Source organism: Mesoplodon bidens (genome assembly GCF_964165515.1).
Source record: "Mesoplodon bidens genome assembly, chromosome: 4".
Lineage (NCBI taxonomy): Eukaryota > Metazoa > Chordata > Mammalia > Artiodactyla > Ziphiidae > Mesoplodon > Mesoplodon bidens.
This window is the reverse complement of record NC_138160.1, coordinates 144,208,781-144,235,398: the sequence shown is the minus strand read 5'-3', so window position 1 is coordinate 144,235,398 and position 26,618 is coordinate 144,208,781. Positions and strand designations below refer to the sequence as shown.

At 53.3% G+C, this 26,618-nt stretch overlaps 1 protein-coding gene across 4 annotated transcripts; it reads right to left on the bottom strand.

Annotated features, from left to right (window-relative positions):
* Positions 1 to 1,725: 1,725 nt before the first annotated feature.
* Positions 1,726 to 26,378, bottom strand: KANK2 (KN motif and ankyrin repeat domains 2). 4 transcript variants are annotated; one of them, XM_081232140.1, is made up of 13 exons: positions 26,297 to 26,378; positions 23,812 to 24,831; positions 23,483 to 23,575; positions 21,854 to 23,065; positions 12,324 to 12,497; positions 12,127 to 12,229; positions 10,871 to 11,110; positions 10,146 to 10,233; positions 9,399 to 9,618; positions 8,215 to 8,357; positions 5,397 to 5,597; positions 5,228 to 5,317; positions 1,726 to 3,795 (listed from the first exon to the last, which is right to left on the bottom strand). In XM_081232140.1, exons 3-13 carry the CDS (start codon positions 23,517 to 23,519, stop codon positions 3,742 to 3,744), a joined length of 2,562 nt encoding a protein of 853 aa, XP_081088266.1. In that variant the 5' UTR covers positions 23,520 to 23,575; positions 23,812 to 24,831; positions 26,297 to 26,378; the 3' UTR covers positions 1,726 to 3,741. The 4 variants fall into 4 exon arrangements, with proteins under 4 accessions (XP_081088266.1, XP_081088267.1, XP_081088265.1 ...); XM_081232141.1 differs by having other exon boundaries at positions 23,483 to 23,598; positions 24,609 to 24,831; XM_081232139.1 differs by having other exon boundaries at positions 24,609 to 24,831.
* Between the last annotated feature and the right edge of the window lie 240 nt (positions 26,379 to 26,618).

Genomic DNA, 26,618 nt, shown 5'->3' with positions numbered 1-26,618 from the left:
AGGGAGCGTCCGAACAATTTTTTTCTTTTTAATTTCCGAAAGGCCCCTTCTTGGCTCACAGACCCTTTTGGAAAACTGACAAGATCAGTGGACCTTCCACTTAGAAATATACAACTTTGAATAAAATTTCTGGGACTTCCTATAACCTCTGAAAACCACCCATTATCTGCTGGTTGAACAGTCCAGAGGAAAAACAGAGGAAGTGAGAATCAGGAGAGCAATCATCCATCATCAGTCATCCTTGGGGGAGAGAGAGGAGTGGCCCAGGGACTGGGGGGCATTGCTGAGGATGCTCCGCTTCCTTTCCTGGAGCTGGTGACTCACAGATGTTCACTTTTCAAAAAGCCATGGAGGGCTTCCCTGGTGGTGCAGTGGTTGAGAGTCCGCCTGCCGATGCAGGGGACACGGGTTCGTGCCCCGGTCCGGGAAGATCCCACATGCCGCAGAGCAGCTGGGCCTGTGAGCCATGGCCGCTGAGCCTGCGCGTCCGGAGCCTGTGCTCCGCAGCGGGAGAGGCCACAGCAGTGAGAGGCCCGCGTACCACACACACAAAAAAAAAAGCCATGGAGCTGTACACTTCTGTACACGACTTGTACACAAGTGGTATATGCCACCTCAATAAAAAATAAAACAGCAAAACAAAGTATTTTAATATCCAACCTATAAGAAAAAGGTTTGGCAGGAGATTCTCCAAAGTATTGACAATGGCACGCATTTCTACCAAGTAGGACCATGGCACCCTCCACTATGCCAAATGTTTTTGTATTGCTTAAACTTTGTGTTTTACAATCACTATAAATTCTTTTGTCATGAGGAAAAAACAATTAGTAAACATTTTTTTCTGCCCACAGTGGATTTTTTTTTAAATAAATAAATACATTTATTTATTTATTTTTGGCTGCTTTGGGTCTTGCTGCACGCAGGCTTTCTCTAGTTGCAGTGAGCTGGGGCTACTCTTCATTGAGGTGCGCGGGCTTCTCATTGTGGTGGCTTCTCTTGTTGCGGAGCACAGGCTCTAGGTGCGCGGGCTTCAGTAGTTGTGGCTCTCGGGCTCTAGAGCGCAGGCTCAGTAGTTGTGGTGCACGGGCTTAGTAGCTCTGTGGCATTTGGGATCTTCCCGGACCGGGGCTCGAACCCATGTCCCCTGCATTGGCAGGCGGATTCTTTTTTTTTTTTTTGCGGTATGCGGGCCTCTCACTGTTGTGGCCTCTCCTGTTGCGGAGCACAGGCTCCGGACGCGCAAGCTCAGCGGCCATGGCTCACAGGCCCAGCCGCTCTGGGGCACGAACCCGTGTCCCCTGCATCTGCATCGGCAGGCGGACTCTCAACCACTGCGCCACCAGGGAAGCCCTGCAGGCAGATTCTTAACCACTGCACCACCGGGGGAGTCCCACCCACAGTGGGTTTGATTAGAACTTTCTGCCATGATGGCAGTGTTCTGTATCTCTGCAGCCCAATAGGGTAGCCACCAACCACATGCAGCTACTGACCATGAAGTAATTACAGTTGATTTACATCTAAATGGAAATTGCCGCAGATGGCTGGTGGCTAGTGGCTATAGTATTGGATAGTGCCAGTGTAGGGCAGAGCATAAGGGCGTTTATTGTAATATTCTTGTCACCTTTCTGTAGCTTGGAACATTGTTCAAATAAATCCATTTTAAAAAAGAGATCTATTTTAAAGCTTCAAGAGGAGTACAGTAAGACAAAGACCAGACACAGATGCTTTGGCATAATCATAAGGTAGCTTTATTAAATTCCTTTACTTTCTAAAAAAACGATTACAAAAAAGAATACTTCATTTAAGTGTAATACTGTCTTTATGGACGTACCGTGGCTGGAAAGTGAAGTTAAAGGTCATGAATACATGTGAGAAGAGAGTGGGATCAGAGGCAGGACCCCCTGTAGCCTACCATGCCAAGTCCAGTGGGTAAGCTGGGGAGAAGGAAACACAGGGATAACTATGGACTTATAGGGGGTGTCAATGAACTGCTTCTAAAAGCTTAAAATAAACACACCCACCGGCTCCAGGGCCAGACACACAGGCACACAAGTCTTGTACCGCTTCTCAAAGCTGCCCAAAGCTGTGGCCTTCGTCAGTGGTCATCCCCAGTCAGCTCGGGTTTCTTTCGTTTCCTCGACACACACACACACGCACGCACGCACGCACGCACGTCTCTCTCCTTTGACCATTTAAGCTCTCTTGTCTTAGGTACCATCCCTTCCATCAAAATCAAAGCAAGCCAGACTCCATCAAGCCAGGAAACCTACTTTTCTAGGAGAGAAGCCAGCACTTGGCTTTATTGAATGAACGTGTAAGTGCCGAGGGCTTGCTCTGTCCTGCTGGGGTTTTGGCTTCCACCCCAGCAGCTAAGCTGAGAACTGGACAAGAGAGGGCAGGACACCTAAGAACTAGGGATCTTACTCCCTGGTCACAAGGCACTTTTTGACGCTCGGAACCTGTCCCCCTTCCCCCCTCCCTTTTTTTTTTTTTTTTTTTTTGGTCACAAAAGGAAGGAACAGGAAAGAAAACTTTGTTGAGATTCTGGGGACAAAATAGGCCATGCAGGAAACTACGTGTGTTGGGAGAGCCCCGTTTCCAGCAGGCTCCGTTCCAGGCAGCTCTGGAAAGCCTGTATGTTGTTAAAAAAAAAAAAAAAAAACCCAGCTGGCCCTTGTTTGGTTTTCGGCAAAGCCCTGTCTCTTTAAGTTTGCACTGGGAGCCCTTGGGGGCAGCCAACTTTTAATCGAGCACACATGGAGTTTTTGGAACTGGTCCTATGCTTTGCCAACAATCTCATGCCCTGTTTTCTTTCCTTTGAGGAGAGAAATTCTGGAGTCTGGGGAGAAAAAGGATGGCCCTGCTACTGGCGTTCTAAGCCTAGGGATGCAGGGACCACTCTGGGGACCGGATTCATTTCCTGCGTCTCCACATCTAAAGGATTTTCTAGGAAAATGAGTATTTGCCAGGGCCCCCATGTGGGGAGGGGACGGATTTCTGGGTAATCTCTCGATATGAACTACTTGCACACCTTGGCTGCTGGGTCCTGAGTCCCCCACCTGAATGAGGGCGTGGGAGACGCTGGCAGTGGCAACATGAAGGCAGAAGAAACGACTATAAACTTCCTGCCCCGGGTGACAAAGACAGGGTCTGCTTTGTGAAGAAACCAGAAGAAAATTCCACCAAGAAAGCCGTCTGGGGAGGGCGAAGTGGACAAAATGCTATTATATACCAAACAATTAAATGTAGGGGAGCGAGCGGGGGTGGGGGGCGCATTAGGCCACTCCAGACGTGATCCGTGCGTAATCACATTGAGGATTAAAATGAAAATATGCGATTCCAGTGACTTTCAAATTTTCCCCCCTTCCCCGAACATGATTCAGAAATACAATATTTCTCCCTCTCACCCTCCTCCATCCTTAATTGCCAGTTGATTGTTCTCAGTGTTCTTCGCAAACCCACGCCCCAGCATCAGCCACTGGCGCCAATTTATATAAGAATTTAGCTTCGGTCTGCGCTGCGGCTGCTTTGAACCGGGGTACTGGGAAAAACCTGCTTTCGGCTGAAGTCTCAGAGCTGTTGGGGGCTCCCTGGGGAAGCAGAAGAAAACCCCACTTGCATTTGAGACTTGGGCCTTGGTGGGTAGAGTGGGGGCCGGCCAGGGAGGGGATGAGGGACCAGGGATGGTTCGCTCTGGGGCTGCCTGGCCCCTGGGAGAGGCGCCTCGGGCCCCTCTCACGGCTACTCTTCTGCGGAGGATGACGCAGGACTCTCCTCATCCGACATCGGGGCAAACTGAAACGAGAGGCAGAATTCCTTTAGTTTGGCATCCTTTCCTGTGCTATGAGGCGCCGACTTTGTTGGCTGGCCCCGTGCCTGCAGTGAGTGAACACAAGAGGCCTTGGTTTCTTGGCCTCAAGGAGGTGACGTTGGGGAGATGCTTCAGAGCAGCACACAGATGAATGCAGTGGAGGGTTTTTCCTGAAGGATAAAGGGTGGAAGGCAATGAAAGTGGAGAGTGGGCGGTTGGGGAGGGTGACGTCTGAGCTGAAGGATGTTAGGGGTCCAGCCAAGGGGCAGGGTGTTCCAGGCAGAGGAAACAGCAAGTGCAAAAGCCCTGAGGCAGGAGCAGCGATCAGGCCAGTGTGGCTGGAGCAGAGTGAGCGAGGGGGAGAGGAAAGAGAGTGGGGGGAGGTGAGGGGTGTTGAGCAGGGCTTGGTGGGCTCTGGAGATGACTTTTGCTTTTTTCTCTAAGTGGGGTGGGAGCCACAGAGGGCTGTGAACAGAGGAGGAATGTAGCCCGACTCAGGTGCTCACAGTAGCGTCTGGCCGCTGTGGGGAGAACAGAGTGGAGGGGACAGTGAGGGTGGGAGCCAGGGAAGCAGAGCGGAGGCAGCGGCAATGGTCCAGGGGGACAATGATGGAGGAGTGGGATTCATCCCTCAGGAGCCCTGGGAAGCAGGACCACATATCAGACAGCAGGACAGCACCCAGCCCCATCATCCCCCATTTTCCAGCTGAGGACATGGAGGCCCACAGCTGATCCCAAGGGGATCCCCTAAGCACCACAACTGAGGCTCAGGTGTCCTAACACCCTACGGAGTGAAGACGGAAAGACTCGGAGCCTCAGGAAGAAGCTGGAAACCAGTCAGGAGCTAAATGGCTTAGGTCTCAGCAACCTTTTCTCTCCTAGACCATTTGGGGAATTGCTGTGGTTGACGCCCACCACGCCACCCTTGAACCTGGCCCCAGATGTGCCTGGGGAGGCCAGGGCAGGTACAAGGTAGGGGTGAAGAGGAGAGGGCAGAGAGGCTCCTGCCCGTGGTCTGGATTCAGACCCCAAGGTCTCTCCACCCCTTCCTGTCTGTGAGACTTTGGGCCAGGAATGTAACCATTCAAAGCGTCAGCCTCCCCACCTGAAAAATGGTAATAGTAACAGTATGCAACTGAATTGGGTTATTGTGGAAGGTTCCAGAAATCATGCTTGGGAGGCACGCCAAAGTCCTCTGTGTGGTAATTAAGAGCATGATTTGGAACTAGACAGATCCGGGTTCGAGTACCGTGATGCCAACCATAACCATGCAGTCTCAGCTCTCGTGCCTTATTTCCTCATGGGGGCACCGTGAAGGTTCAACAAGCAGCTGACCATGCAGCCCTTGGGATGGTCCCCATACACCAGCCCTTCCCAGAGCCCCGCACCCCCTGCCCTGCCCAGGCCAAGACTCACCGAGCACTTGATGTTCATGCGAGAGTACAGCATGGATGCAATTTCACTGTGTCCTGCATCCAAGGCCACCATCAAAGCCGTGCTCCCGTCCTGCAAAGCATCAGTTGCTATGCTGACACCCTGCACCATGTTCCCGCCCTCCCCGGAGCGCACCTGGGTGGGGACTCACGCGGTCGGTGATAGAGATGTCGCAGCTGGGCACAGCCAGCAGCAGCGCCGTGATCTCCTTGTGGCCGTGCTCGCAGGCACACATGAGGGCTGTGGAGCCGTCATCATCTTGGACGTTGATGTCCGCCTCGCAGGCAAGCAGGGCTTTGACCACGTCCACCCGCCCGTGGCTGACCGCCAGCATCAGGGCTGTCTGCCCCGCCTGGGTAGGGCAAGGAACAGCTTATGGATCATGCAGTCTCCAGAGGGTGACACCCCTGCTCCGGAACCATCCATGGTTCCTGAGTACTCTGACGCTAACCGTACCTCCACTCACGGGCCTCCTTCTGTATCTCAAATAATCCTTCCTACCACTGGGCCTTTGCACTTGCTGATCCGTCTTCCTCCTGCTGGCTCCTCCCTCAGGTCTCAGCTTAAATGTCTCCTCCTCGGGGAGATGCTCTGTGCCTCCCCATCGCTATGCCCACTTAAGTCAGATTCCTAACTCACAGGTGCAAACATAAGTAAAATGTGTTGAGCTAAGAGTTGTACACTTTTCTGTCTGCCAGTTAAACTTCACTGTAAAAAAAAAATCAACATCCATCAGTGGATGAATGGATAAAGAAATTTATATATCCATACTTCAGAACATTATTCATCCTTAAAAAGAAATGAAGCCCTGAGGCATACTGCAACTTGGATGAACCTTGAAAATATGCTCCATGATAGGAGCCAGACACAAAAGGACACAATACTACATGATTCCATTTATATAAAATATCCAGAACAGGCAAATCCATAGAGAGAGAGAGCAGACTGGAGGGGGCCAGGGGCTGGGGAAGTGAGGATGGGAGTGACAGCTGTGGGTGCCGGGTCTCCTATCAGGGTGTAAAGATGTTCTGGAGGTAGACAGAGATGGGGGTTGCACAGCAGTATGGATCGATTTGTTCACTTTAAAAGGGTTAATCTTATGTGCACGTCACCTCAACTTTTAAAAAGTAAACCACCTGGGCATACATCTGGAAGGATGAAAACTCGAATTCAAAAAGATACATGCACCCCAATGCTCATAGCAGCAATTTTACAATAGGCAAGACTTGGAAGCAACCTAAGTGTCCATCGACAGATGAATGGATAAAGATGTGGTACATATATACACAATGGAGTATTACTCAGCCATAAAGAAGAATGAAGTAATGCCATTTGCAGTAACATGGATGGACCTAGAGATTACCATACTAAGCGAAGTAAGTCAGAGAAAGACAAATATTATCATATGATACCACTTATATGTGGAATCTAAAAAAATGATACAAATGAACTTATTTACAAAACAGAAACAGACTCACAGACATAGAAAACAAATTTATGGTTACCAAAGGGGAAAGGTGGGGGGAGGGATAAATTAGGAGCTTGGGATTAACAGATACAAACTACTATATGTAAAACAGATAAACAACAAGGTCCTACTGTATGGCACAGGGAACTATATTCAATAGCTGGCAATAACCTATAATGGAAAAGAATCTGAAAAAGAACATATATGTAAAACTGAATCACTTTGCTGTACACCAGAAACTAACACAATGCTGTAAATCAACTATACTTCAATTAAAAAAAAAGTAAACCACCAAGAAAAAAATTTTAATTAAAAAAAAATCAGTAAAAAAGCAAGGAGGGTCTGCCTGTTATGCACCATGGCAGCACCTCCCCCTTTTCCTTCGCTGCGGTAAGGCTGCTGCTAGTCTCTCCCCTCCTTGCTGTTCCCATGGGGTCCTGGCTGCCCTGCTCTTCTGCCCAGACACCCATCCATGCCCCAGTCACCTCCACAGTCCCCAGCTTCTGCTCCCCAACATACAGCCGAAGGGAGATTCCAAACCAGAAAGCAGTCCTCACCCCTGCCCTGGTGGCTTCCCACAGCCCTGAGTCCAAACCCCCGCTAAGCCTCCAATGCTCAGGCTCCTGGAGCTCCTGGCTGGCTAGTGAGCTTTAGGAGGGTGGGGACTGTGCCTGCTTGTCAAACATTTAAGTCCCCAGCGTCCGGTTGCTGGTCAATGAATTACCAAGGAGGATGTGGGATGGCGTCGGCTTAAGAAAAGCTGAGGACCCCCATGTCTTGCCACACCCCCATTTCCACCATGAGGTCCTGTATCAGAGGCACCCTGGCAGGCAGGTCATTAAGAATGGGACTCTCGGGGGCTTCCCTGGTGGCGCAGCAGTTGAGAATCCTCCTGCCAATGCAGGGGACACAGGTTCAATCCCTGGTCCGGGAGGACCCGCATGCCGCGGAGCAACTAAGCCCGTGTGCCACAATTACTGAGCCTGTGCTCTGGAGCCAGTGAGCCACAACTACTGAGCCAGCGAGCCACAACTACTGAGCCCGCATGACACAACTACTGAAGCCCACATGCCTAGAGCCCGTGCTCTGCAACAAGAGAAGCCACCACAATGAGAAGCCCACTCACCGCAACGAAGACCCAATGCAGCCAAAAATAAATAAATAAAATAAATTAATTTAAAAAAAAATGGGGCTCTTGGGACTTCCCTGGACGTCCAGTGGTTAAGACTCCGTGCTTCCACCGCAGGGGGCGCAGGTTAGATCCCTGGTTGGGGAACTAAGATCCCACATGCCATGTGACACAGCCAAAAAAAAAAGAATGGGGAGCTAGACCCCCAGGTTCAAGTCCCCCCTCCTCTAGTTTGACCTTGAGGAAATGAATACATCTCTGAGCCTTGGTTTTTTTGCCTGTGGAGTGGGGATTCTCCCCTTGGGCTTGGGTATGGCCAGGACTTAATAAATGGGAAGAGTTATCCCGGTCTGCAGCGCCGAGGGCCTGTACCTGGCTGGCTTTGGCATTGACATCTCCGAGCCGGAAGAGCTGCAAGACAGTCTCGATGTCATGCTGGGTCTTCAGGGTGGCCAGGGCGGTGAGCATGATGGGGCTGTAGCCGGCACGGTTCTGCTTGTCCACCTGGCAGACACCTGAGGGAGGGGACCAGAAGGACAACAGGCCTCAGACACCCCTGATGCTGGCCAGGTCTGCCTTAAGGCTGGGGTGGGGGGGGCGGTCCCCGAGGACCAGGCCATGTCTCTGCCATCAGACTGGAAGCCTTGTTTACGACCATAATGAGTACTGGGTATCATGCCTCCTCCAGCAGTCTAGGCCTGGCCTAATTACTCCTTTTTCTTGGACTGAGAACCCCATTCTGGCCTAGGGTCTCCATCTCTATTATGGGAGGGGCTCCTAAAGGTGTAGACTGTGCTTCCTCCATCAGACTGGGGCCCCCTGGATACTGGCACCCACATTTAGGGCTGAAAGGAGAAGCTGTGCCTCCCCCATTGATCTGGAAGAGCCCCTAGTCAGTCGCCTCCATGAGACTGTGGGCTCTGCCTCCTGCATCAGACTGACTGGGGGCTATGTCTTCCCCATTACACTAGGGGAAAGCAAATTTCTTTTTTTTTTTTTTTTTTTTGCGATATGGGGGCCTCTCACTGCTGTGGCCTCTCCCGTTGCGGAGCACAGGCTCCGGACGTGCAGGCTCAGCGGCCATGGCTCACGGGCCCAGCCACTCCGCGGCATGTGGGATCTTCCCGGACCGGGGCACGAAACCGCGTCCCCTGCATTGGCAGGTGGACTCTCAACCACTGAGCCACCAGGGAAACCTGAAAGCAAATTTCTTCATGTCGAATTGAGGACCACATCTGCTCTCCAAGCCCCAGGCTAGAGGCCACATCCATGTCCTTCCCTCAGACTAGGGTTCCAGAGGTGTCACCTTCCTTATACAGGGGTCATTGGTCGGGGTGGGGAGGGACGGGCCACATATTTTCCATAAGACCATGTCTGCCTTTTCCAGTACACCGGGGCCACAGGTGGGGCCTGTATCCCCCTCACCTCAGACTGGGAGGGCGGCGTCTCCCCCATCAGATGGGGAGGGCAGCATCTCCTCCATCAAACTCTGAGGGTGGCCTCCCCCACAGACCAGGAGGGCAGTGTCTCCACCGGCCCCACCCCGCTGGGCTCACCGCTGTCGAGCAGCTGCCGCACCACGGGGAAGTTGGCGTGGGACACGGAGTAGTGCAGCGCGGTGTTGCCGTTGCTGTCGGCGATGTTGACCACGTAGTCCAGCAGCCGCGCCGACATGGCCCGGAAGGTGACCAGGTGGCGCCGCACAAGCTCTGGGTGGGCGTCGCTGCGGCAGGCCAGGCGCAGCCACTCCTGCAGCACCGTGGTGTAGGCCACTTTCTGGATGCAGATTGGGAAGGAAAGGGGTGTGAGGGCCACGGAAGCCCACCCCATCCCAGACGAAGCCCCCCAGAACCCGAGCCTTGAGGGGAAGCATGGGTGCCCCACCCCAGTGAGCCCCCCTGGAGGAAAATGTAGTGTCCCTGCCCTGGACAAGAACCCTTAAGGGAAGTGTAGACACTGCAGTACCAGGTACGCCCCCAGAAGAAGATGTGAGCATCTCCACCCTGGATGTGACCTTCAAAGGCAAGTGTAGACACCCATTAAGGGAAATATGGCAGCCCCTTCCCTCAAGCCCCTGAAGGAACAGGAACCAAGGCTGGGTTTGCCGGCGGGCAATCATCCTCGGCCCCTCCCTGCTTCCCTGGAGCCTCTCCAAAGACCAAGACTCAAGCCTCGGAGCCCCCCACAAGCTCCCAGCTAGGATCCTGGGGTCCCCATGATCCAAAGCACAAGGAGAAGCCAGGGTGAGGGTGGAAGGGACAAAGCCCCCCCACCCCGCTTTCAGGCCCAGGGCCCCACTGTACCAGCTCCCGCTCGGTGAGGGCATTGGGGTTCTCCAGGTACTTCTCCAGGGCCAGGCAGGCTGAGATGAGGTCGGGGCTGAGCTCCATCCTGCCGGGGGCAGACAAATGGGGAGTTGATCTTGGGAGCACCCACCACAGCCTCCTGGGTGCCCCCTACTCCCCACATCCAGCTGGGGTGCTCGGATAGGCCCTCAACACTCTCCACCAAGGCACTCACCCAGTCCTGCCAGGGCTCACCTGAGTGTTAGAATCTCAGACCCCCTTTCCCTGGGGACATAATTTTACACAGCACCCCAAGGGGCAGACATGGGGAGCACACAGACCCCAGGAGAAAGTGGACACGTGGGCCAAAATTTATTCCAAGTGGCCAGTGGCAGATGGAAATCTTTCTCTGAGGACAGATTTTTTTTTTTTTATCGGGGAAAAAAAAAGAGACATACACAGGATGGACAGGTGTGGCAAATGTCCCAAAGAAGGTGGGTGGCTTAAGAACAAACTTGGTCTGCCCTTTAAACCCAAACCTGAACACCCTAAATTGCCCCCATCAGGCCCTTTATCAAAGCCTCCAGACCTTCAGATGCCCAGAAGGAGAAAGTGCTTGTTCACTAATTCAGACTAAGGTGGGCATGACTGATGGGAGTTTCCCTCAGAGGGTTTGAATGGGGGGATCTGAGGCAGAGGTCACCCCAGGCCCTGCCTAAATCCCTCCCACACAGAAAACTGACCGGATCTCCTCTTCCGCACTTGATCCCGATGCCCCCTCAGCTGTGGGCGCCTGCTGAGACTCCCGGGACAGCTGGCACTCCTCCCGGCTGATCTTGGCCTTTGCCGTCTCCTTGGGCCTGAGCTGGGGGGCTTCAACCACACTCGGAACCCTCTCCTCCGGCTCTGGGGCCTCGTTCTCTGTACTCTCATTGTCCGAGAAGTTCTCTGCTGTGCTGGAATCCTCGGATGAGGACTCATACCTGGGGAGACACTGCAGGTGGTGGGGAGGGGCACTTGACCTCTCTGGGCCTCAGTTTCCCCATCTGTTAAATGGGGGGTAATGGCAGTATCTAGCTCACAGGGCTCCAGAGATGTAGCTTATAGAACCTGGCACACAGTAAGTGATCAACAAACACTGGCCGTCATTGTGATCATGCTTGGGGGGGCCAGGGAGAGACATTGCTTTTCCCTTCCACCCTTTGGTACCTCTTACACTTTGCTCCTTACACAGGTGTTATACTGATTCAGACCCTTGCCCCACTGCAAATAGGACCCTCATGCTTCTTGCTACCTCCAAACACATCTAAACTTCTGGGCCTGGCATTCAAGGCCCCCAACTGGCCTGGTTCCCCAGGCCTCCCCCTTTTTTTTTTTTTTGCGGTACGCGGGCCTCTCACTGTTGTGGCCTCTCCCGTTGCAGAGCACAGGCTCCAGACGCGCAGGCTCAGCAGCCATTGCTCACGGGCCCAGCTGCTCCACGGCATGTGGGATCCTCCCGGACCGGGGCACGAACCTGTGTCCCCTGCATTGGCAGGCGGACTCTCAACCACTGCGCCACCAGGGAAGCCCCAGGTCTCCCATTTTTCACATCACTGCTTCCTCCCACCCCTGAGTCTTTATCCAGGCTCTGCCCTCCATCAGGAGACCCCCACCCCTCCCACTCTGCACATCGCAAGCTTCTGCCTGTCCTGCAGCATATGTGCGCCCCTCCGTCAGTTATTTCCCTGGGCCCCCCACTGCCTGAGCATCCCCCATCATTGCTCCAATCGTGTTGGGATCGCCTATTAGGGCCCAAGATCGCAGTGGACCGGGAGCTCCATCAGGGCAGGGAGCCGAGTCCGGCACCTCCCGAGGGGTAGTGTGGTGCAGTGGTTGCAGCACAGGCTCTGGAGCCAGCCCACGGGGCCTTGTTGTGCCTCTGTTTCCTCGTCTGTCTACTGTATTTTGGTTAAATGAATGAACCATAAAGTGAGGGGCTCAGACCAGGTTCTCTCACCTGCCGTTGACCCCCACAAACTGGAGGCTCCCCCGGTGGGTCTCGGGGTCTGCGGGCTCCTCTTTCCGCTTCATGATGGCTGGCACACCTGCCTGGGGCCCTCCTGGTGGGGGAGCGTGGTGTCGTGAGGGTCTCCCAAAGCCAGACCCCATGCCGGGCCTCTGGCACCTGACCCTCTCGGTGGCCACCCCATTTACCTGCACCCCCGGCCTCCTCTGACTCCGACTCCTGTGGGGCTGCTTGCCTGGTAGGCTCCCTGTTGGTGGCGCCGTGGGCAGGCACCAGGCCTGTGTTCTTCTCTGGCTGCGCGAGGGAGTCCCCTTCAGACTCCGGGGGTGACAAGGATGACTCTGCAGGAGCCTGTGGGAGACCTGAAGGGGCAGGAAAAGAGGCGCTTACTGTGGGTAACAATAGCAAAACAAGAACAGTAACAATAGCTACCTCCTGGCGGGGGTGGGGGGGTCACATACCCCAGGCCAGGTGCTCCAAGGGCTAATTCTTGAATTATTTCATCAAATCTTCCCAGCCCATGCAGAAGTTGGATTATTTACCGATGAGGAAATTGAGGTGTACAGATTGCCTGAGGTCACCCAGCAAACAAGTGGCAGAATCCATTCCAACCCTGGTTTGTTGCCTGCCTCGCAGCTGGTCAGGGTCAGGGAAGACTACGAGACCCCATAATCCTGGCTTGTGACCCCCTCTGACTTCATACTGAATATTGTCTGGAAACTATAGCCAAGCATAGTGGTCATGGTCGGGACTCATATCTCCCACAAAAGAGCTGTGTGACCTCAGGCAAGTCACTTAACCTCTCTGTGCCTTGGACAAACACCATTTCCTACATCATGGCATTGTGCAGACTAAAGACAGTAATGTGAGGGAGACAGCTTAGAACAACACCTGCACATCAAGAGCACTTGAAGAGCGTTTGTTAATTCAAGAGAATTGTAAACTATATTTTGATCAGATTTAATATTATACTTTTTTTTTAACAGAAGTAGGGTTGTGCTGTAGATAACATTTTGTTTTTCACTTCCTTCTCTTTACTTAACATAAAGCAGGGGAATTCCCTGGTGGCGCAGTGGTTAAGAATCCACCTGCCAGTGCAGGGGACACGGGTTCGAGCCCTGATCCAGGAAGATCCCACATGCCACGGAGCAACTAAGCCCATGCGCCACAGCTACTGAGCCTGTGCTCTAGAGCCCGCGAGCCACAACTACTGAGCCCACGCGCCTCGAGCCCATGCTCCACAACAAGAGAAGCCACTGCAATGAGAAGCCCGCGCACTGCAACGAAGACCCAATGTAACCAAAAAATAAATAAGTAAATAAATTAAAAACAAGAAATTAAGCAGGTGTTCCTTTTAATAATCACGAAAAAGAAACAATAAGGGCTATTAGAAAATGAAAACTAAAACCCCACCCAGGTGGAGTTTCAGTTTGGGCCAATGAAAAAGTTCTGGGAATGGAGGGTGGGGACAGTTGCACAACAATGTGAATGTGCTTAATGCCACTGAGCTGGACACTCAAACATGGCAAAAATGATACCTTTTATGTTATGTGTATTTTATCATCATTAGAAAAAAACCCGCCCAGTTTGGTCTGAGAACAAAGGTGACATTATAGGACCTGGGCCCTGAGGGTGCCCACTGCACAAACGGGAGTGGCCTCGGCAGACAGCTCCAGCCCCGGATCACCAGCCTGGAGCTAGAAACAAAAGTCCAGTTGCCACTTGGAGTGGCTGCCCGGGTCTCGGAACCCACTCAGGTTCCCCCACCAACCCTCGGCCCGGCCAGGCCACGTGTGGCTTCTGTGTCATCACTTCCCTAGGATGTCCCCTTCCTGCCAACTGGCCAGGGGCTCTGCAGACCAATTCATTTTAATTCCCTTTAACGGTTAACTTTTTTTGACATCCACAGTAACTACTTCCTCAAGTCCATGGGCGACACTCAGCTTGAGCTGAGAACGGGGAGTAAACACTCAGCAGAAGTAAGGCACACAGAACGGATAAGACATTGGCCATAAATGCTTCCGACAGCGCCCCAGCCCAGTCGGGCCAGGCGGATTCCTGAGCAGGGAGCTCCAACTCCCATGGGGAACCAAGAGCAAACACCGGGTTTTTACATGAATCTCCAGATTTTTTTTTTAAACCTTGTCAATAAATTCACATCAAACAAACAAACAAAAGTACTATGTGCGTGGAACGTATCAGAAGGCAGATGGGCCACTTCACAGTCTCACTGTTGCCCGAACTCAGGCCTCCTGATGTAAACACCTGGGAGGTTTGTTACTCAGCAAATCAGACTATGCTCAGTGAAAGAAGCCAGTCACAGAAGGACAAATACTGCATGATTCCACTTATATGAGGTTCCTAGAGGAGTTAAATCCATAGAGAGAGAAAGTAGGATGGCGGGCGCCAGGGGCTGGGGAGTGAGTGTAATGGGGCAGAGATTCAATTTGGGAAGATGGAAAAGTTCTGGACACAGATGGTGGGGATGGTTGGACAGCAGTGTGAATGTGCTTATTGCCACTGAACTGGACACTTAAAAATGGTTAAGAGAGGGCTTCCCTGGTGGCGCAGTGGTTGAGGGTCCGCCTGCCGATGCAGGGGACACGGGTTCGTGCCCCAGTCCGGGAAGATCCCACATGCCGCGGAGCAGCTGGGCCGGCAAGCCATGGCTGCTGAGCCTGTGCGTCCAGAGCCTGTGCTCCGCAATGGGAGAGGCCACAACAGTGAGAGGCCCGTGTACCGCAAAAAAAAAAAAAAAAAAAAAAAAATGGTTAAGAGAGTAAGTTTTATGTTATACGTATTTTACCGCAATTTTTTTAAATGTGAAAAAAAAAAAAGAAGTGAAGTGGTGCAGCTGTATGGCCCGTTCTGCCCAGAGGGAAAAGCATGGCTCCTTCCAGCTTGAGAAGTTCAAGGTCAGACACTGCAACACTAAAATAACAATAACAAAACTGATAAAAGTTATTATTGTTATTCTACTGGGAGATGGAGCAAACTGTTACCAAAATTTATAAGGAAGAACAAAAGTCCATGGCCAGCTAATTTTACAAAAATGGGCAGGGATGGGGAAGCTGGCTTAGGAGAGAGTACCACATATTCCCAAAGTCACAATAATCAAATCAGCAGGGCATGGTTGCAAGAAGAAATGGGCCAAAGGAAAGGAGTTCCAGCACAGACCCTCTCTGAAAGAACTTGGGGTAAAGCAGAGGGCTTTCCGCAAATCAGTGGTCAAGGGTGAGCTCTGTGGGGTGGTGTAGGGAAAGCAGCTTACTCTGCCCAAGAAAAATCAGGCTGGATCCCTACCTCACACCTTATGCAAAAAATAAACTCCGAAGGACTAATATGAAGGCACAATGACAAAGCTACAGGAAGAAAATGTGGCAGAATATCAGTGGCCTCAAGAAGGGGAAAGATCCCTTTAAAAAGCCCTCTGAGCACTGATCATATATGAAAAGTATGAGGTGATCTCACTTAAATGTGGAATAAAAAAAACAAAAACAACAAAAAAACCTCATAGATACAGAGAACAGATTGATGGTTGCCAGAAGCAGGGGATGGGTGGGATGGGTAAAGGTGGTCCAGAGGTACAAACCTCCAGGTATAAGATACAGGCATACCTTCTTTTAGTGAGCTTCACTTTATTGTGCTTTGAAGATACTGCACTTTTTTTTACAAATTGAAGGTTTGTGGCAACCCTGCATCGAGCAAGCCTATTGGCACAATTTTTCCAACAGCATTTGCTCCCTTTGTATCTTTGTGTCACATTTTGTTAATTCTCACAATATTTCAAGCTTTTTCATCATTATTATATTTGTTATGGTGACCTGTGGTCAGTGATGTATGATGTGACTATTGCAAAAATGTTATGACTCGCTGAAGGCTCAGATGATGGTTAGCGTTTTTTAGCAATAAAGTATTTTTTAATTAAGGTATGTACATTATTTTTTTAGACCTAATTCTACGGCACACTTAATAGACTACACTACAGTGTAAACATAACTTTCATATGCACTCGGAAACCAAAAAATTGTGTGACTCGCTTTACTGCAGGGGGTCTAGAACCAAACCCGCAATCTCTCTGATGTGTATTTGAAAGTTGCTAAGAGAGATCTTAAAAGTTCTCATCACAAGAAAAGAACCCTGTAACTCTGTGAGGTGATGGATGTTAATTAAACCTATTGAGGTAATCATTTTGCAGTATATACATATATCCAATCATTAAACTGATATAATGTTATATGTCAATTATCTCAGTAAAGCAGAAAATATCAAAAATTAAAAAAAGAAAAATACGATGGGTTTAACTACATCAACATGAAGATTTCTATTTGGTTTAAAAAAAAAAACCTCTTAGACAAAGTTAATCTACAGAAGAATACAGGCTGTGGGAAGATAGTCATAATGCCAAAAACAGGCAAGGAATTACTTTCTAGAATAGGAGTCAACAAAATTTTTCTGTAAAGGGCCAGATAATAAATATTTTTGGCTATGCGGGCCATAAGGTCTGCTGCAAAGAGTACAAAAGCAGCCCTAAACAGTACATAAATGAATGGGCGTGGCTGTGTTCTAATAAATTAGAATTTCATATAATTTTGCTCATATCACACAATGTTATTCTTTTCACATTGTTCAACCATTTAAAAACATAAAAACCATTCTTAGCTCATGGGCTATATAAAAACAGGCAGTGGGCTGGATTTGGCCCTGCAGGCTGTAGTTTGCCAACCTCTATTCTGAAATATGCCACGAACATCTCAAACTTGCCCAAAGAAAAATGGACAAAGGCTAAAACTAAGCAACTCACCAAGGATTCTTGTTAAACTTATATGGTGATGTTCAACCTCACCAGAAATCAAAGGAATGCAAATTAAAACGAGATATGAAACAAACACAACATTGTAAAACAACTATATCCCAATTAAAAAAAAAAAAAAAAAACGAAAAAACCCCAAGCAGATACCACCTTGCACCAGTGTCAGATGGGCAAAAAATTAGAAAGATAGGTAAAACTGCATGTTAGTGCAGATGTAGGGAAGTGGGCACTTCAGGCCCAAGCATGGCTGGTGGGAACGTGGACAGGGAGACCTTTTCCGAAGAGGATAAGACAAAATCTGGAGTGAAGTTGTACATTCCCTGTGACCCAGCAAGCCCACCAGAGGGGACATGTGAGGATGGCGCCATACTGTTCAAAGCGGCCAGGAGCTGGAAGTAACCCGGGGGCCCACCAAGGGGCGGATCAGATAAGAAAGTGTAGCACATACCTAGGGCAGAAATCTACGCAGTCATTAAAAGTGACAAACCAGATTTATAAACATCAGGGTGGAGAGTTCCAAAATAGTGTGTAGAGAGGAAAAAATAAGAAACAGAATGAGATTTTTTTTTCCCTAAAGCACAATACCATTTTAGGAAATTAAACAAGCATAGGCCATATTTTTCAAGAACACTCAAATATCTAAGCTTCTGGAAGATGGGTTGCAAGGAAAGATATTACAGTGGGGTGGAGGTGTATGACTGAGGAGCGGTTGCTGAATCACGGCCCATGGACACAGTTTTTACATTTTTAAATGTTTGGGAAAAAATCAAAAGAAGGATTCTCTTTGGGACACATGAAAATGATAGGAAATTGAAATTTCAGTGTCCCCACAGTGAGTTTTATTGGTACACAGCCATGCTCTTTCATTTATGCATTGGCTAAACCTGCTTAAGTGCTACAAAGGCAGAACTGAGAAGCCAAACTCATCAAAATGTATACATTAAAAATGTGGGGCTTCCCTGGTGGCGCAGTGGTTGAGAGTCTGCCTGCCAATGCAGGGGACACGGGTTTGTGCCCCGGTCCGGGAAGATCCCACATGCTGTGGAGTGGCTGGGCCCGTGAGCCATGGCCACTGAGCCTGTTTGTCCAGAGCCTGTGCTCTGCAATGGGAGAGGCCACAACAGTGAGAGGCCCGCGTACCGCAAAAAAAAAATTTAAATCACTTGGCCAACCTGTACACGGAGGGTGTGTGTGTGTGTGTGTGTGTGTGTGTGTGTGTAAAGCAATTTGGTAACAGACATCATGGTCCTTTAAAAATGCCCTTCCAGGGACTTCTGCAGTCCAGAGGGCCCAAGTTCGATCCCTGGTCCAGGAACTCAGATCCCTGGAAGCCACTTGGTGAGTGGCTTCCAAAAACAAAAGGGGGGGGGTGAAGGGTTCCCATAGAAGGACATTTGCATAGCATCTTTGACAGTAAAGAGTCACCGACTGTTAAAAAATAAATAGCATGTCCCAAGAATTTTTTTTGGCTGCGCCTTGCAGCTTTCGGGATCTTAGTTCCCTGATCAGGGATTGAACCCACACCCTTGGCAGTGAAAACATAGAGTCCCAACCACTGGACCGCCAGGGAATTCCCCCAAGAATTTTTAACAATGTGATGAAATGGCCCTGGGATAATGTTAAATTAAAGAAATCAGAGAGTTTAAATCCTGGCTTTGAAAACTGTGGGCAAATTCCTTTACCTCCCAGTGCCTCAGTTTCCTCATCTGTAAAATGGAGATAAAACACTACCCACCTCATAGCGGTGCAGGGGGTGTAAATGAATTAAAATACAAAAAGGGCATCAAATGATGCCCTGCCCCATTGTAAGGGCTGCCTAAATGATTTTAAATATAAAATAAAGCAACACAACAAATTCCATCAGCTATATGTTGCCAGACTTGAAAAATACATATTATTTTCTGCATTAAAAAAAATCAGAAGGGGGCTTCCCTGGTGGCTCAGTGGTTGAGAATCTGCCTGCCAATGCAGGAGACACGGGTTCGAGCCCTGGTCTGGGACGATCCCATATGCTGCAGAGCAACTAGGCCCGTGAGCCACAACTGCTGAACCTGCGCGTCTGGAGCTTGTGCTCCACAACAAGAGAGGCCGCGACAGTGAGAGGCCCGCGCGCCATGATGAAGAGTGGCCCCCGCTCGCCGCAACTAGAGAAAGCCCACGCACAGAAACGAAGACCCAACACAGCCAAAAATAAATAAATAAATAAATAAAATCAGAAGGAAAGCAGCAGAAGTGTTGACAGCTGCTGTGTCTGGGTGGTGGTGGGTTTATCTTGTGTTCTAGATTCGTCTGTACTTTCCAAACCTTCCACAAACAATATGAATTGCTTTCATAGGACTGTGTTTCAAACAAGAGCACAGGAAATTTCAAAGCCCTGGAGAGATCTCACGGATGCACGTGCCTGGCTACCCCTTCTCCCACTAATCTCTCTGTGGTGCCTTTGAAAGGTGAGGGGTGAATGAGACTTTATGGGGTCTCCAGGCCTCTGCCTGCCCCACCCACCTTTGCCAGCCTGAGGGGAAGGCCGCCTCTCACCTTCCCTGCCCTTGGCTGCAGCAAGCAAATTCTAGATGTCAGAGAGGCTGGGCTCCTTCCTGCCTCCTCCTCCAGGGAGTCCTCCCTGACCTACCCATTGAGCTGACCGACCTAAAAGAACACATGGTCCAAACACTCATCAAGGACTTCCGTGGCGGTCCAGTGGTTAAGACGCCATGCTTCCACTGCAGGGGGCGTGAGTTTGATACCTGGTTGGGGAACTAAGATCCCCGCATGCCTTGTGGTGTGGCCAAAAAATAGAAAAACAAATACACAAACAGAAACCACTTGTCAAGCAGCCACCCGGCTGCTTCTTTCCTTTCACATCTTGGTTCAAAGAGCAACCTACCAGCGCCTGATACCATACTGAACACTCACACCAACTGATGCATTTAAGATCACACTGATCTGGTGACATCAGGTTGTCAGGACCCCCAATTTGCAAATGTGGCACAGAGAGGTTAAACAGCTTGCTCAAGGGCACAAAGCTAAGGAGCAGGGAAACCAGAATTTGAACACAGGCTGCCACCCCATCCAACCACCACCCACCCCATGCCCATTTTATTTGCTCCAAACGTGTTCTCTGAAATTATTTTTCTTCACATGTTTTTGGTGGTCTCTTATTTGTTTATTGCAGGGGCTTTTGTCTGTCTTGTTCACTGCTGTGTCCCCCGTGCCTGGAAGAGTCTGGCTCATAGCAGGCACTCAATAAATGTCTGCCGGATGAGAAGGTATCAAAATGAATTAGCACACACCAGTTCCACCCAAGCAAGGCAGAGATTAGGGCTGATTGCAGCAAGAAGGAGTTAAGCGAGACACAAAGTAGAACTTTCTCAGGGGCGGCAGATTGCACAGGGTGGGGACATTGCTAGGTCTGTGTGTTCTGCAGGCAGAAGGCCCCATGGCTGCCCTGAAAGGCATGTCTGGAATGGAGGTTGCCTCTCGAGATCCCGAGGCTGGGCAGGGCGGGGCCTCTGGCTGGGGGCCAGGGTCGCAGGGCTGGGTGTTTGGGATAGACACAGAACAGAAGGGTGGAGTCCAGAGCTGTCCAGGAACAACATGGGGACGCAAGAAAACACAGCTGGGTCCCTGCCCCCCAGCTTGTGCCCTCTGGTCCCTCCATGGGCTCTGGCCACCTGACATTCAAGGCTGGGATGGGGATATGGGCCCCACTGTAGGGGCCCTGCTGTAGGTTCAGAATGGCCTGGGCTTAGATCCTGGCTGTGTGACACAGGGCAAGTGAAGCTTCTCCCCAGGCCTCAGTTTCCCCAGCTATAATAAGAATTGACCTGAAAATCATTAGTAGATGGAGCAACAAGCACTGGCTAAGCACTTACTGTATGCACTAATTCACAAGAGTCTTAGAGGTGGGGGTCATTATTATGCCACTTCACAGATAAGGAAGCTGAGGCCCAGGGAGGTGAAGCTTCTCATTCAGGGTCACACAGTAAGAAGTGAAATTTGAACCCAGGTTGCCTGGCTGCACAGCCCACTGTCTTAACCTCCTCTGTAGGTGAAACACTTATCAGAGCCCTCAGCACCAGACTGGTATTCGATAAAGAACAGCTGTTATTATGATGAATCATTCTGGGAGCTCCTCCCAGGGGCCTCAGGACGGCGGTGGTGGGACAGCTGCCATTCTGCACATCCCACATCCCCTTTCCTGGAATGAGGACTCAGCAGTTCCTCCAGGGAGCAGCCCCTTCCTCCCTCAGGACTTGGGTGGGGCTCCTCTACCCCCAGGATCTGGGCCTGGGCAGTGAGATACACAGTGATTAGCTCAGTGATGGGCATATGACCCAAGCCAGCCAAGGAGGGCCACCCCTGGGATTTTTCTTGGTGCTATCTGGATTGAGGGGCTCCCTTTCCACTGAGCTGCAAGGACAGGTGCCCAGAGTGGTGGGGCTACCTTTGTCTGCCTGAGAGAGAAGGCTCCAGGGTGCACAGAGGAAGAGAAAGAGGGAGTTAGAGATTCCTGAGGATATTTGAGTACCTGGATCCAGCTATGCCTGAAGCCGTCCCTAAGTTACATGAACAACACATTTCCTTTTCATAGTCTGAGATTGGTTTCTGCCAATCAGGGACGATTTTTTGCCCAGCAGCCAACAGCCTTGAGGACCCTCCCCCATATACCTCCTGTTTTCCAGACATTTACAATGCGCTAGACATGAGCACACACGCTTAACAGACACCCAATTTCTTCTCATGGTCCCTAGAGGTACTGAGTCAGCAGCATAAGTGTCCCCTTTTCACACACGAAGAGACCGAGGCTCTGAGAGCTGGCAGAAGGACAGGGCTGGGGCTGGACCCCGGCATTCAGGGGAAGAAGGAGGGACCCTCCACCACCTGCCCCAGCCCACTAAGGCTCACCTGCTGCCCCATCGCAGCTGCGCTCTGTGATGCTGATCTTCTTTACCAGGTGGACGTTGCTGGTGGATGCAGGGGGTGTTGGGAACACTGTCTCTACCACCTCGTGGCTGCGGAACACAGGAGGGCTCTCGGCCCCGCCGGTTGTCGCCAGGGCCCGCAGCCCTGCCCCGTAGGGCTCCAGACTCTGGGCCCGCTGTGCAGGGGCCCCCGCAGCTGTGCTGGCCGCCACCTCTACCTCCCTTGGCCCCTCCACCACCCGGACAGTGTCCACACGGACTGGGCTGTCTGGTGGCGGCCAGGCCTGGGGCTGGAGGTCGGCCTGCCGGGCCTGAGCTGCCTGAAGCTCCTGGAGCGCCTTCTTGAGCTGGGTCTCCAGCACGGCGACCTTCGCAGCAAGGGCTGCCTCCCCGTCGGGCATGCCCAAGTCCCGCTCTCGGACCCAGGTGCCCACGCTCCGGGTCTCGAGCACCACCGGGTCCTCATGGGGCTCGGGGAGGTCTAGGCAGAGCTCGCTGCGCCCCCGGGCTCCCACCGGGTGGCCTAGGAATTTCTGGCTTTTGAGCTGTACCGTGAGCTGCCGCTTCTCCTCCTGCAGCACCGACAGCTTCACCTGGAGCACGGGAATCAGTTTCACCTGCTCCTCCAGCTGCCGCAGCTTCCGCAGGGCCCCCGCCATCTGCTCGCGCACGTGGGCCAGGTGCCCAGCACTGGGCGGCACCGGCGTGGACAGTCCCGATCCCCGCGGCGTCGGGGGTGGCAGCCCCACGCCCACCAGTGAGCTTGTCGAGCCAGCCACGCTGGGGGTCAGGGAGCCCAGGCCGGTGGGGGCGGCCGCCTGGTCCTCGAGGCGGCGACGGGCGTCCAGCAGCGTGCGCTCCACGCGCGGGTTGAAGCCGGCGCGGGTCTCCAGGGCGCCATACTGCGGGTAGAAGCCTCGGCCGCAGTAGGAGTAGGCCGAGTGGCGGCTGTCCCCGCTGGCATTGGAGCACAGGGATTCAGTGGACGTCCACCAGGAGCTAGGGCCGCGGGGCAGGGAGCCGAGGCGGGGCCGGCGCTGCACCGCCACCCGCCGCAGCGTGTGGCCCTTCTCGATGTCGTCCACGTACTTGAGAAAGTCCAAGTCCAGGCGGTAGCCGTAGGGCGTCTCCACGGAGTAGGGCAGGTCGGGCTCCTTGGAGGGGAAGGTGGGCGGGGAGGCTGGGCCGGGGGTCCCTGGGGTGGGAGGAAAGGCCAGCGCCTCTGAACACTGCGGTCCCCTCCTCGGGGCAAATTGATGCCCCTGGGAGGGTCAAGGCTTATCTGCCCAAAGGATGGGAGCCCACCGGGTGCTCAACTGCTCAGCTGTGTCTGCGGTCTCCGAGCCTCCCCCGGCCAGGGCAAGGCCCTGTCACCCCCTCAGACCCTCTCGGGGAAGGGCTGTGCCTCCAACCTCCCAACCAAGACAGGACCCTGTCTCCCCACTCAGACTCTCCAGAGGAGAACCAAGTTGTCCCTCTTCAGGCCCTCAGGGCAGGGCTTCGTCCTACCCTCAGCCTCCTCAGTAGGGCCCTCTCCCGTCCCCCAGGCCGTGTCTCCCCTCCCCCACCTCCAACCCCAGGGCAGGGCCCTCTTCCCCGTGAGACTCCTGACCTGGGAAGGGGGCTGGCACGTGCAGGACTTGGGCCATCCTCCTGCCTGCAGACGCTCCTCAAGGGTCACTTGGGGGACTGTGAGTCAGACCACCTGCAGCACGGGCTGAGGCTTACCTGGGGAGAGGGTGTGACGAAGCCCCCCCCCCAGTTGGGAATCTGCAGGGGGAGGGGAGGAGATGTGGCCACCTCTCCCCTCTGCCCCCTCCACCCCCCCTCCAAGTTTTCCCTTCCCCTGGGCGTGGGACCCTCTCATAGGTGCACACCCAGCCTGGCTGTGGAAAGGGGTGGGGTGCCCCCAGAGCCTGGAACAAAGAAACCAAAACTCACAGTCTGCCCGCACATCTGTCCGGCCCCTGGACAGGCTCCAGCTGTTCCCACAGCCCCGCCTCCACAAGGCTCCCGGGCCGAGGAGGAGCCCTAAGCCTGACAGGCCCCACCTTTCCTGAGCCCCCTCCCCTTAGCCCAGGCAAGAGCTGGCTGCTGGGACAGATGGGGGCTTAGGTGGACCGAGGGCTGGGGCACTCGTGGGGAGACAGCCTTCCTGCTAGGATCGGAGGAGACAGAGACACAGGGGCACAAAGAGAAATAGAGATCAGGGTAAGGGACCCCAAAACAGAGCTGGGTCAGGCCAGGCGGTGCGGGTGGGGAGCGGTAGGGAAAGTTGGGGGGAGGCAGCGAGGAGCAAAGCCTTTTCCCTTTATGGAAACAATTTTCTCTAAAAATAAACAGTTTCGCTGCCGGGCTACACGAGAACTTCCTGCCCCCCCCACCGCCCCCACCCCCGACCAAGGACGCGTCCGGCTCAGGGCTGGGGGGGGGCGCGTGGGGGGGGGTGCGGCGGGGATAGAAGGCCGGGTGGAGGTCCAAGAAGTCATGGGGGTGGGGAGAGGAAGTAAGAGGGGGTGCCTGGAGGCTTCAAAGGGGAGGGACAAGCAGGGCCTCTCACTAACCTGCTCCCCCCAGCCCTGGAGGCCGGCCAGGGCACTTTTGTCCCCAACACTCCACCTGAGTTTGGCCAGTTCTTTCTGCTGTCTGACCCCTAGCCACCCTGCTGCAGAGGTCCCGGCCCATCCCACCACCAGAGAGGACCCTTTGCAAGCTGCAGGTGCTGGGGCAGTGGGTACCTGGGAGGATGGGCCAGGTGGGGCACCTGCTGGGCATGAAGGCGGGGCCGGGGCTCCAGGGGCAGCCAAGCTTCTCCTGTCTCACACCCTCCTTGCTTAGCGTCTTGCTTCGTCTCTCCACGTCTCTCTGTGTCTCTCCACGTCTCTGTCTCTCTGTGTCTCTCTTCACTTCTCTCTCCCTGTCTCTCCACGTCTCTGTCCTCACTTCTCTGTCTTTCAATGCCTGGAACACACAGTCACCCAATTGTAGGAAATTTGGTTTTCCAGCTGCCTGGAGGGCCATCCCATGCACAACAGGGAGGTGATCAAAAATATTTTCTGCAGGGACTTCCCTGGCGGTCCAGTGGCTAGGACTCTGCACTTCCAATGCAGGGGGCGCAGGTTCAATCTCTGGGGAACTAAGATCCCGCATGATGCGTGGCGCGGCTGATAAAATAAAAGTTAATTTAAAAAAAGTTTCTGGGGACCTGAGATAGACGGGAGGCAGGGACCAGGAACGGTCCCCGGTGTGGAACCCTGGAGGTGGAGGGTGTGAGGCGAATAACAGTAATAACTATAATCATCATCCCGGCAACTCATTTGATCATCATGACAACCCTACCAGGTGGGTAGTTATCAACCTGTTTTACAGATGCGGTGTATGGGGACACAGAAATACACAGTGACTTGCCCAGGGTCACTGAAGGGGGAATTAGCTGGATTTGAATCCTAAGCCTGGTAGATTCCCCCACTGCCAGCCAAGCCACCCTTAACCCCCTTGCCACATTCCTCTGCCCATTTCCCAGGCAGAGAGACTGAGGTCTGAGAGTCTCCAGCCATCTGACCGTCTTCCACGTGGGCCGGTGACTGACTCAAGGTGGAGAAAGCAGATTGTGGGGGAAAGTGTAATGGTGGTGGGTGTCTGTGGCTGAGACTCCTCTCCCTCTATAGGACCCCTGGAGAAAAGGGAGGACACGGGATAGGACAGAGACACATGGAGAGAAAGGGACAGGACACTCCAAGAGGGGACAGGTGGGAGGCTCAGGGAAGGGGCGGGGGGTCCCGGGCAGGCCTGGATGTCCGGCGGGGTCTCCCTAAAGCCCCCCTCCCAGACCAGCCTGGACGTCTCTGGGGTCTTCCCGCTCCTCTCCCCGCCTCAAAGACGGGGGCGAGGAGGACCCCGCCCCGTACAGGGTAGGGGCGGGGCCTGCGGGGTCCCCAGCTAATGGCAAACAGCTGCTGCTCCCCACGCCGGCCCAGCCGCCAGGCCGAGGCCCAGCCCGGCCGGACGCCCGGCCGCCTTCCCGCCGCTTGGGCCTGGCTCCGGCCCGGCCGCGGAGGAGGGCGAGGGAGGACCGGGTGGGGGTGGGGTGGGGAGGCGGGACAGAGGTAGAAAGGAGGATGGAGACAGGGGAGAGGGGCAGAGGGGAGGCAGTGATGGGGCAAAGGGGCAGGGAGGTACGGATGGAGGATGGGGTTGGGGGAGACAAGCAGGGACAGACAGGGTCAAAGATGAGGACGGGGCAGAGGCGCGGGACCAAGACACTCAAAGTCCGGAAAGTTTGGGCATAGATGATGGAGTTGGAGGCAGCAGCTGGTAGAGACCGGCGAGATCGCGCCCCGGGGTTAGGGGTGGGGTGGGTGGGGTGGGGACCACGCTCGAACCCCGAACCGGACTCGAACCCCGACCCAGCCCGGGTCCTACTCGCCTCGCGCGCTCCGGCCGCCGCTGTCCCAGCGTCCCGCCGCCCGTGCGTCCTCAGCGCGCCGCCGCCCGAGCGCCCGGCCCTCGGCGGTAGCTCCGCCCCGCCCCGCCCCCAGGGCTGGCCCCGCCCCTCTAGTCGCCAGCGGCCCGGCCACTGTGGAGGGGGATGGCGGGGGGGGGACAAGATCGCACCTGGACGGGCAGGTGTGTGTGCGCGCGTGGGGTATCCGGCCTCGCCCCCTCTTCCCGTCCTCTGGGAAGGGTCCCACCACCGCTATCCTCCCCTCCGACAGCTGCCGCTGGGCCGCTGCGGGGGGCGGGAGAGG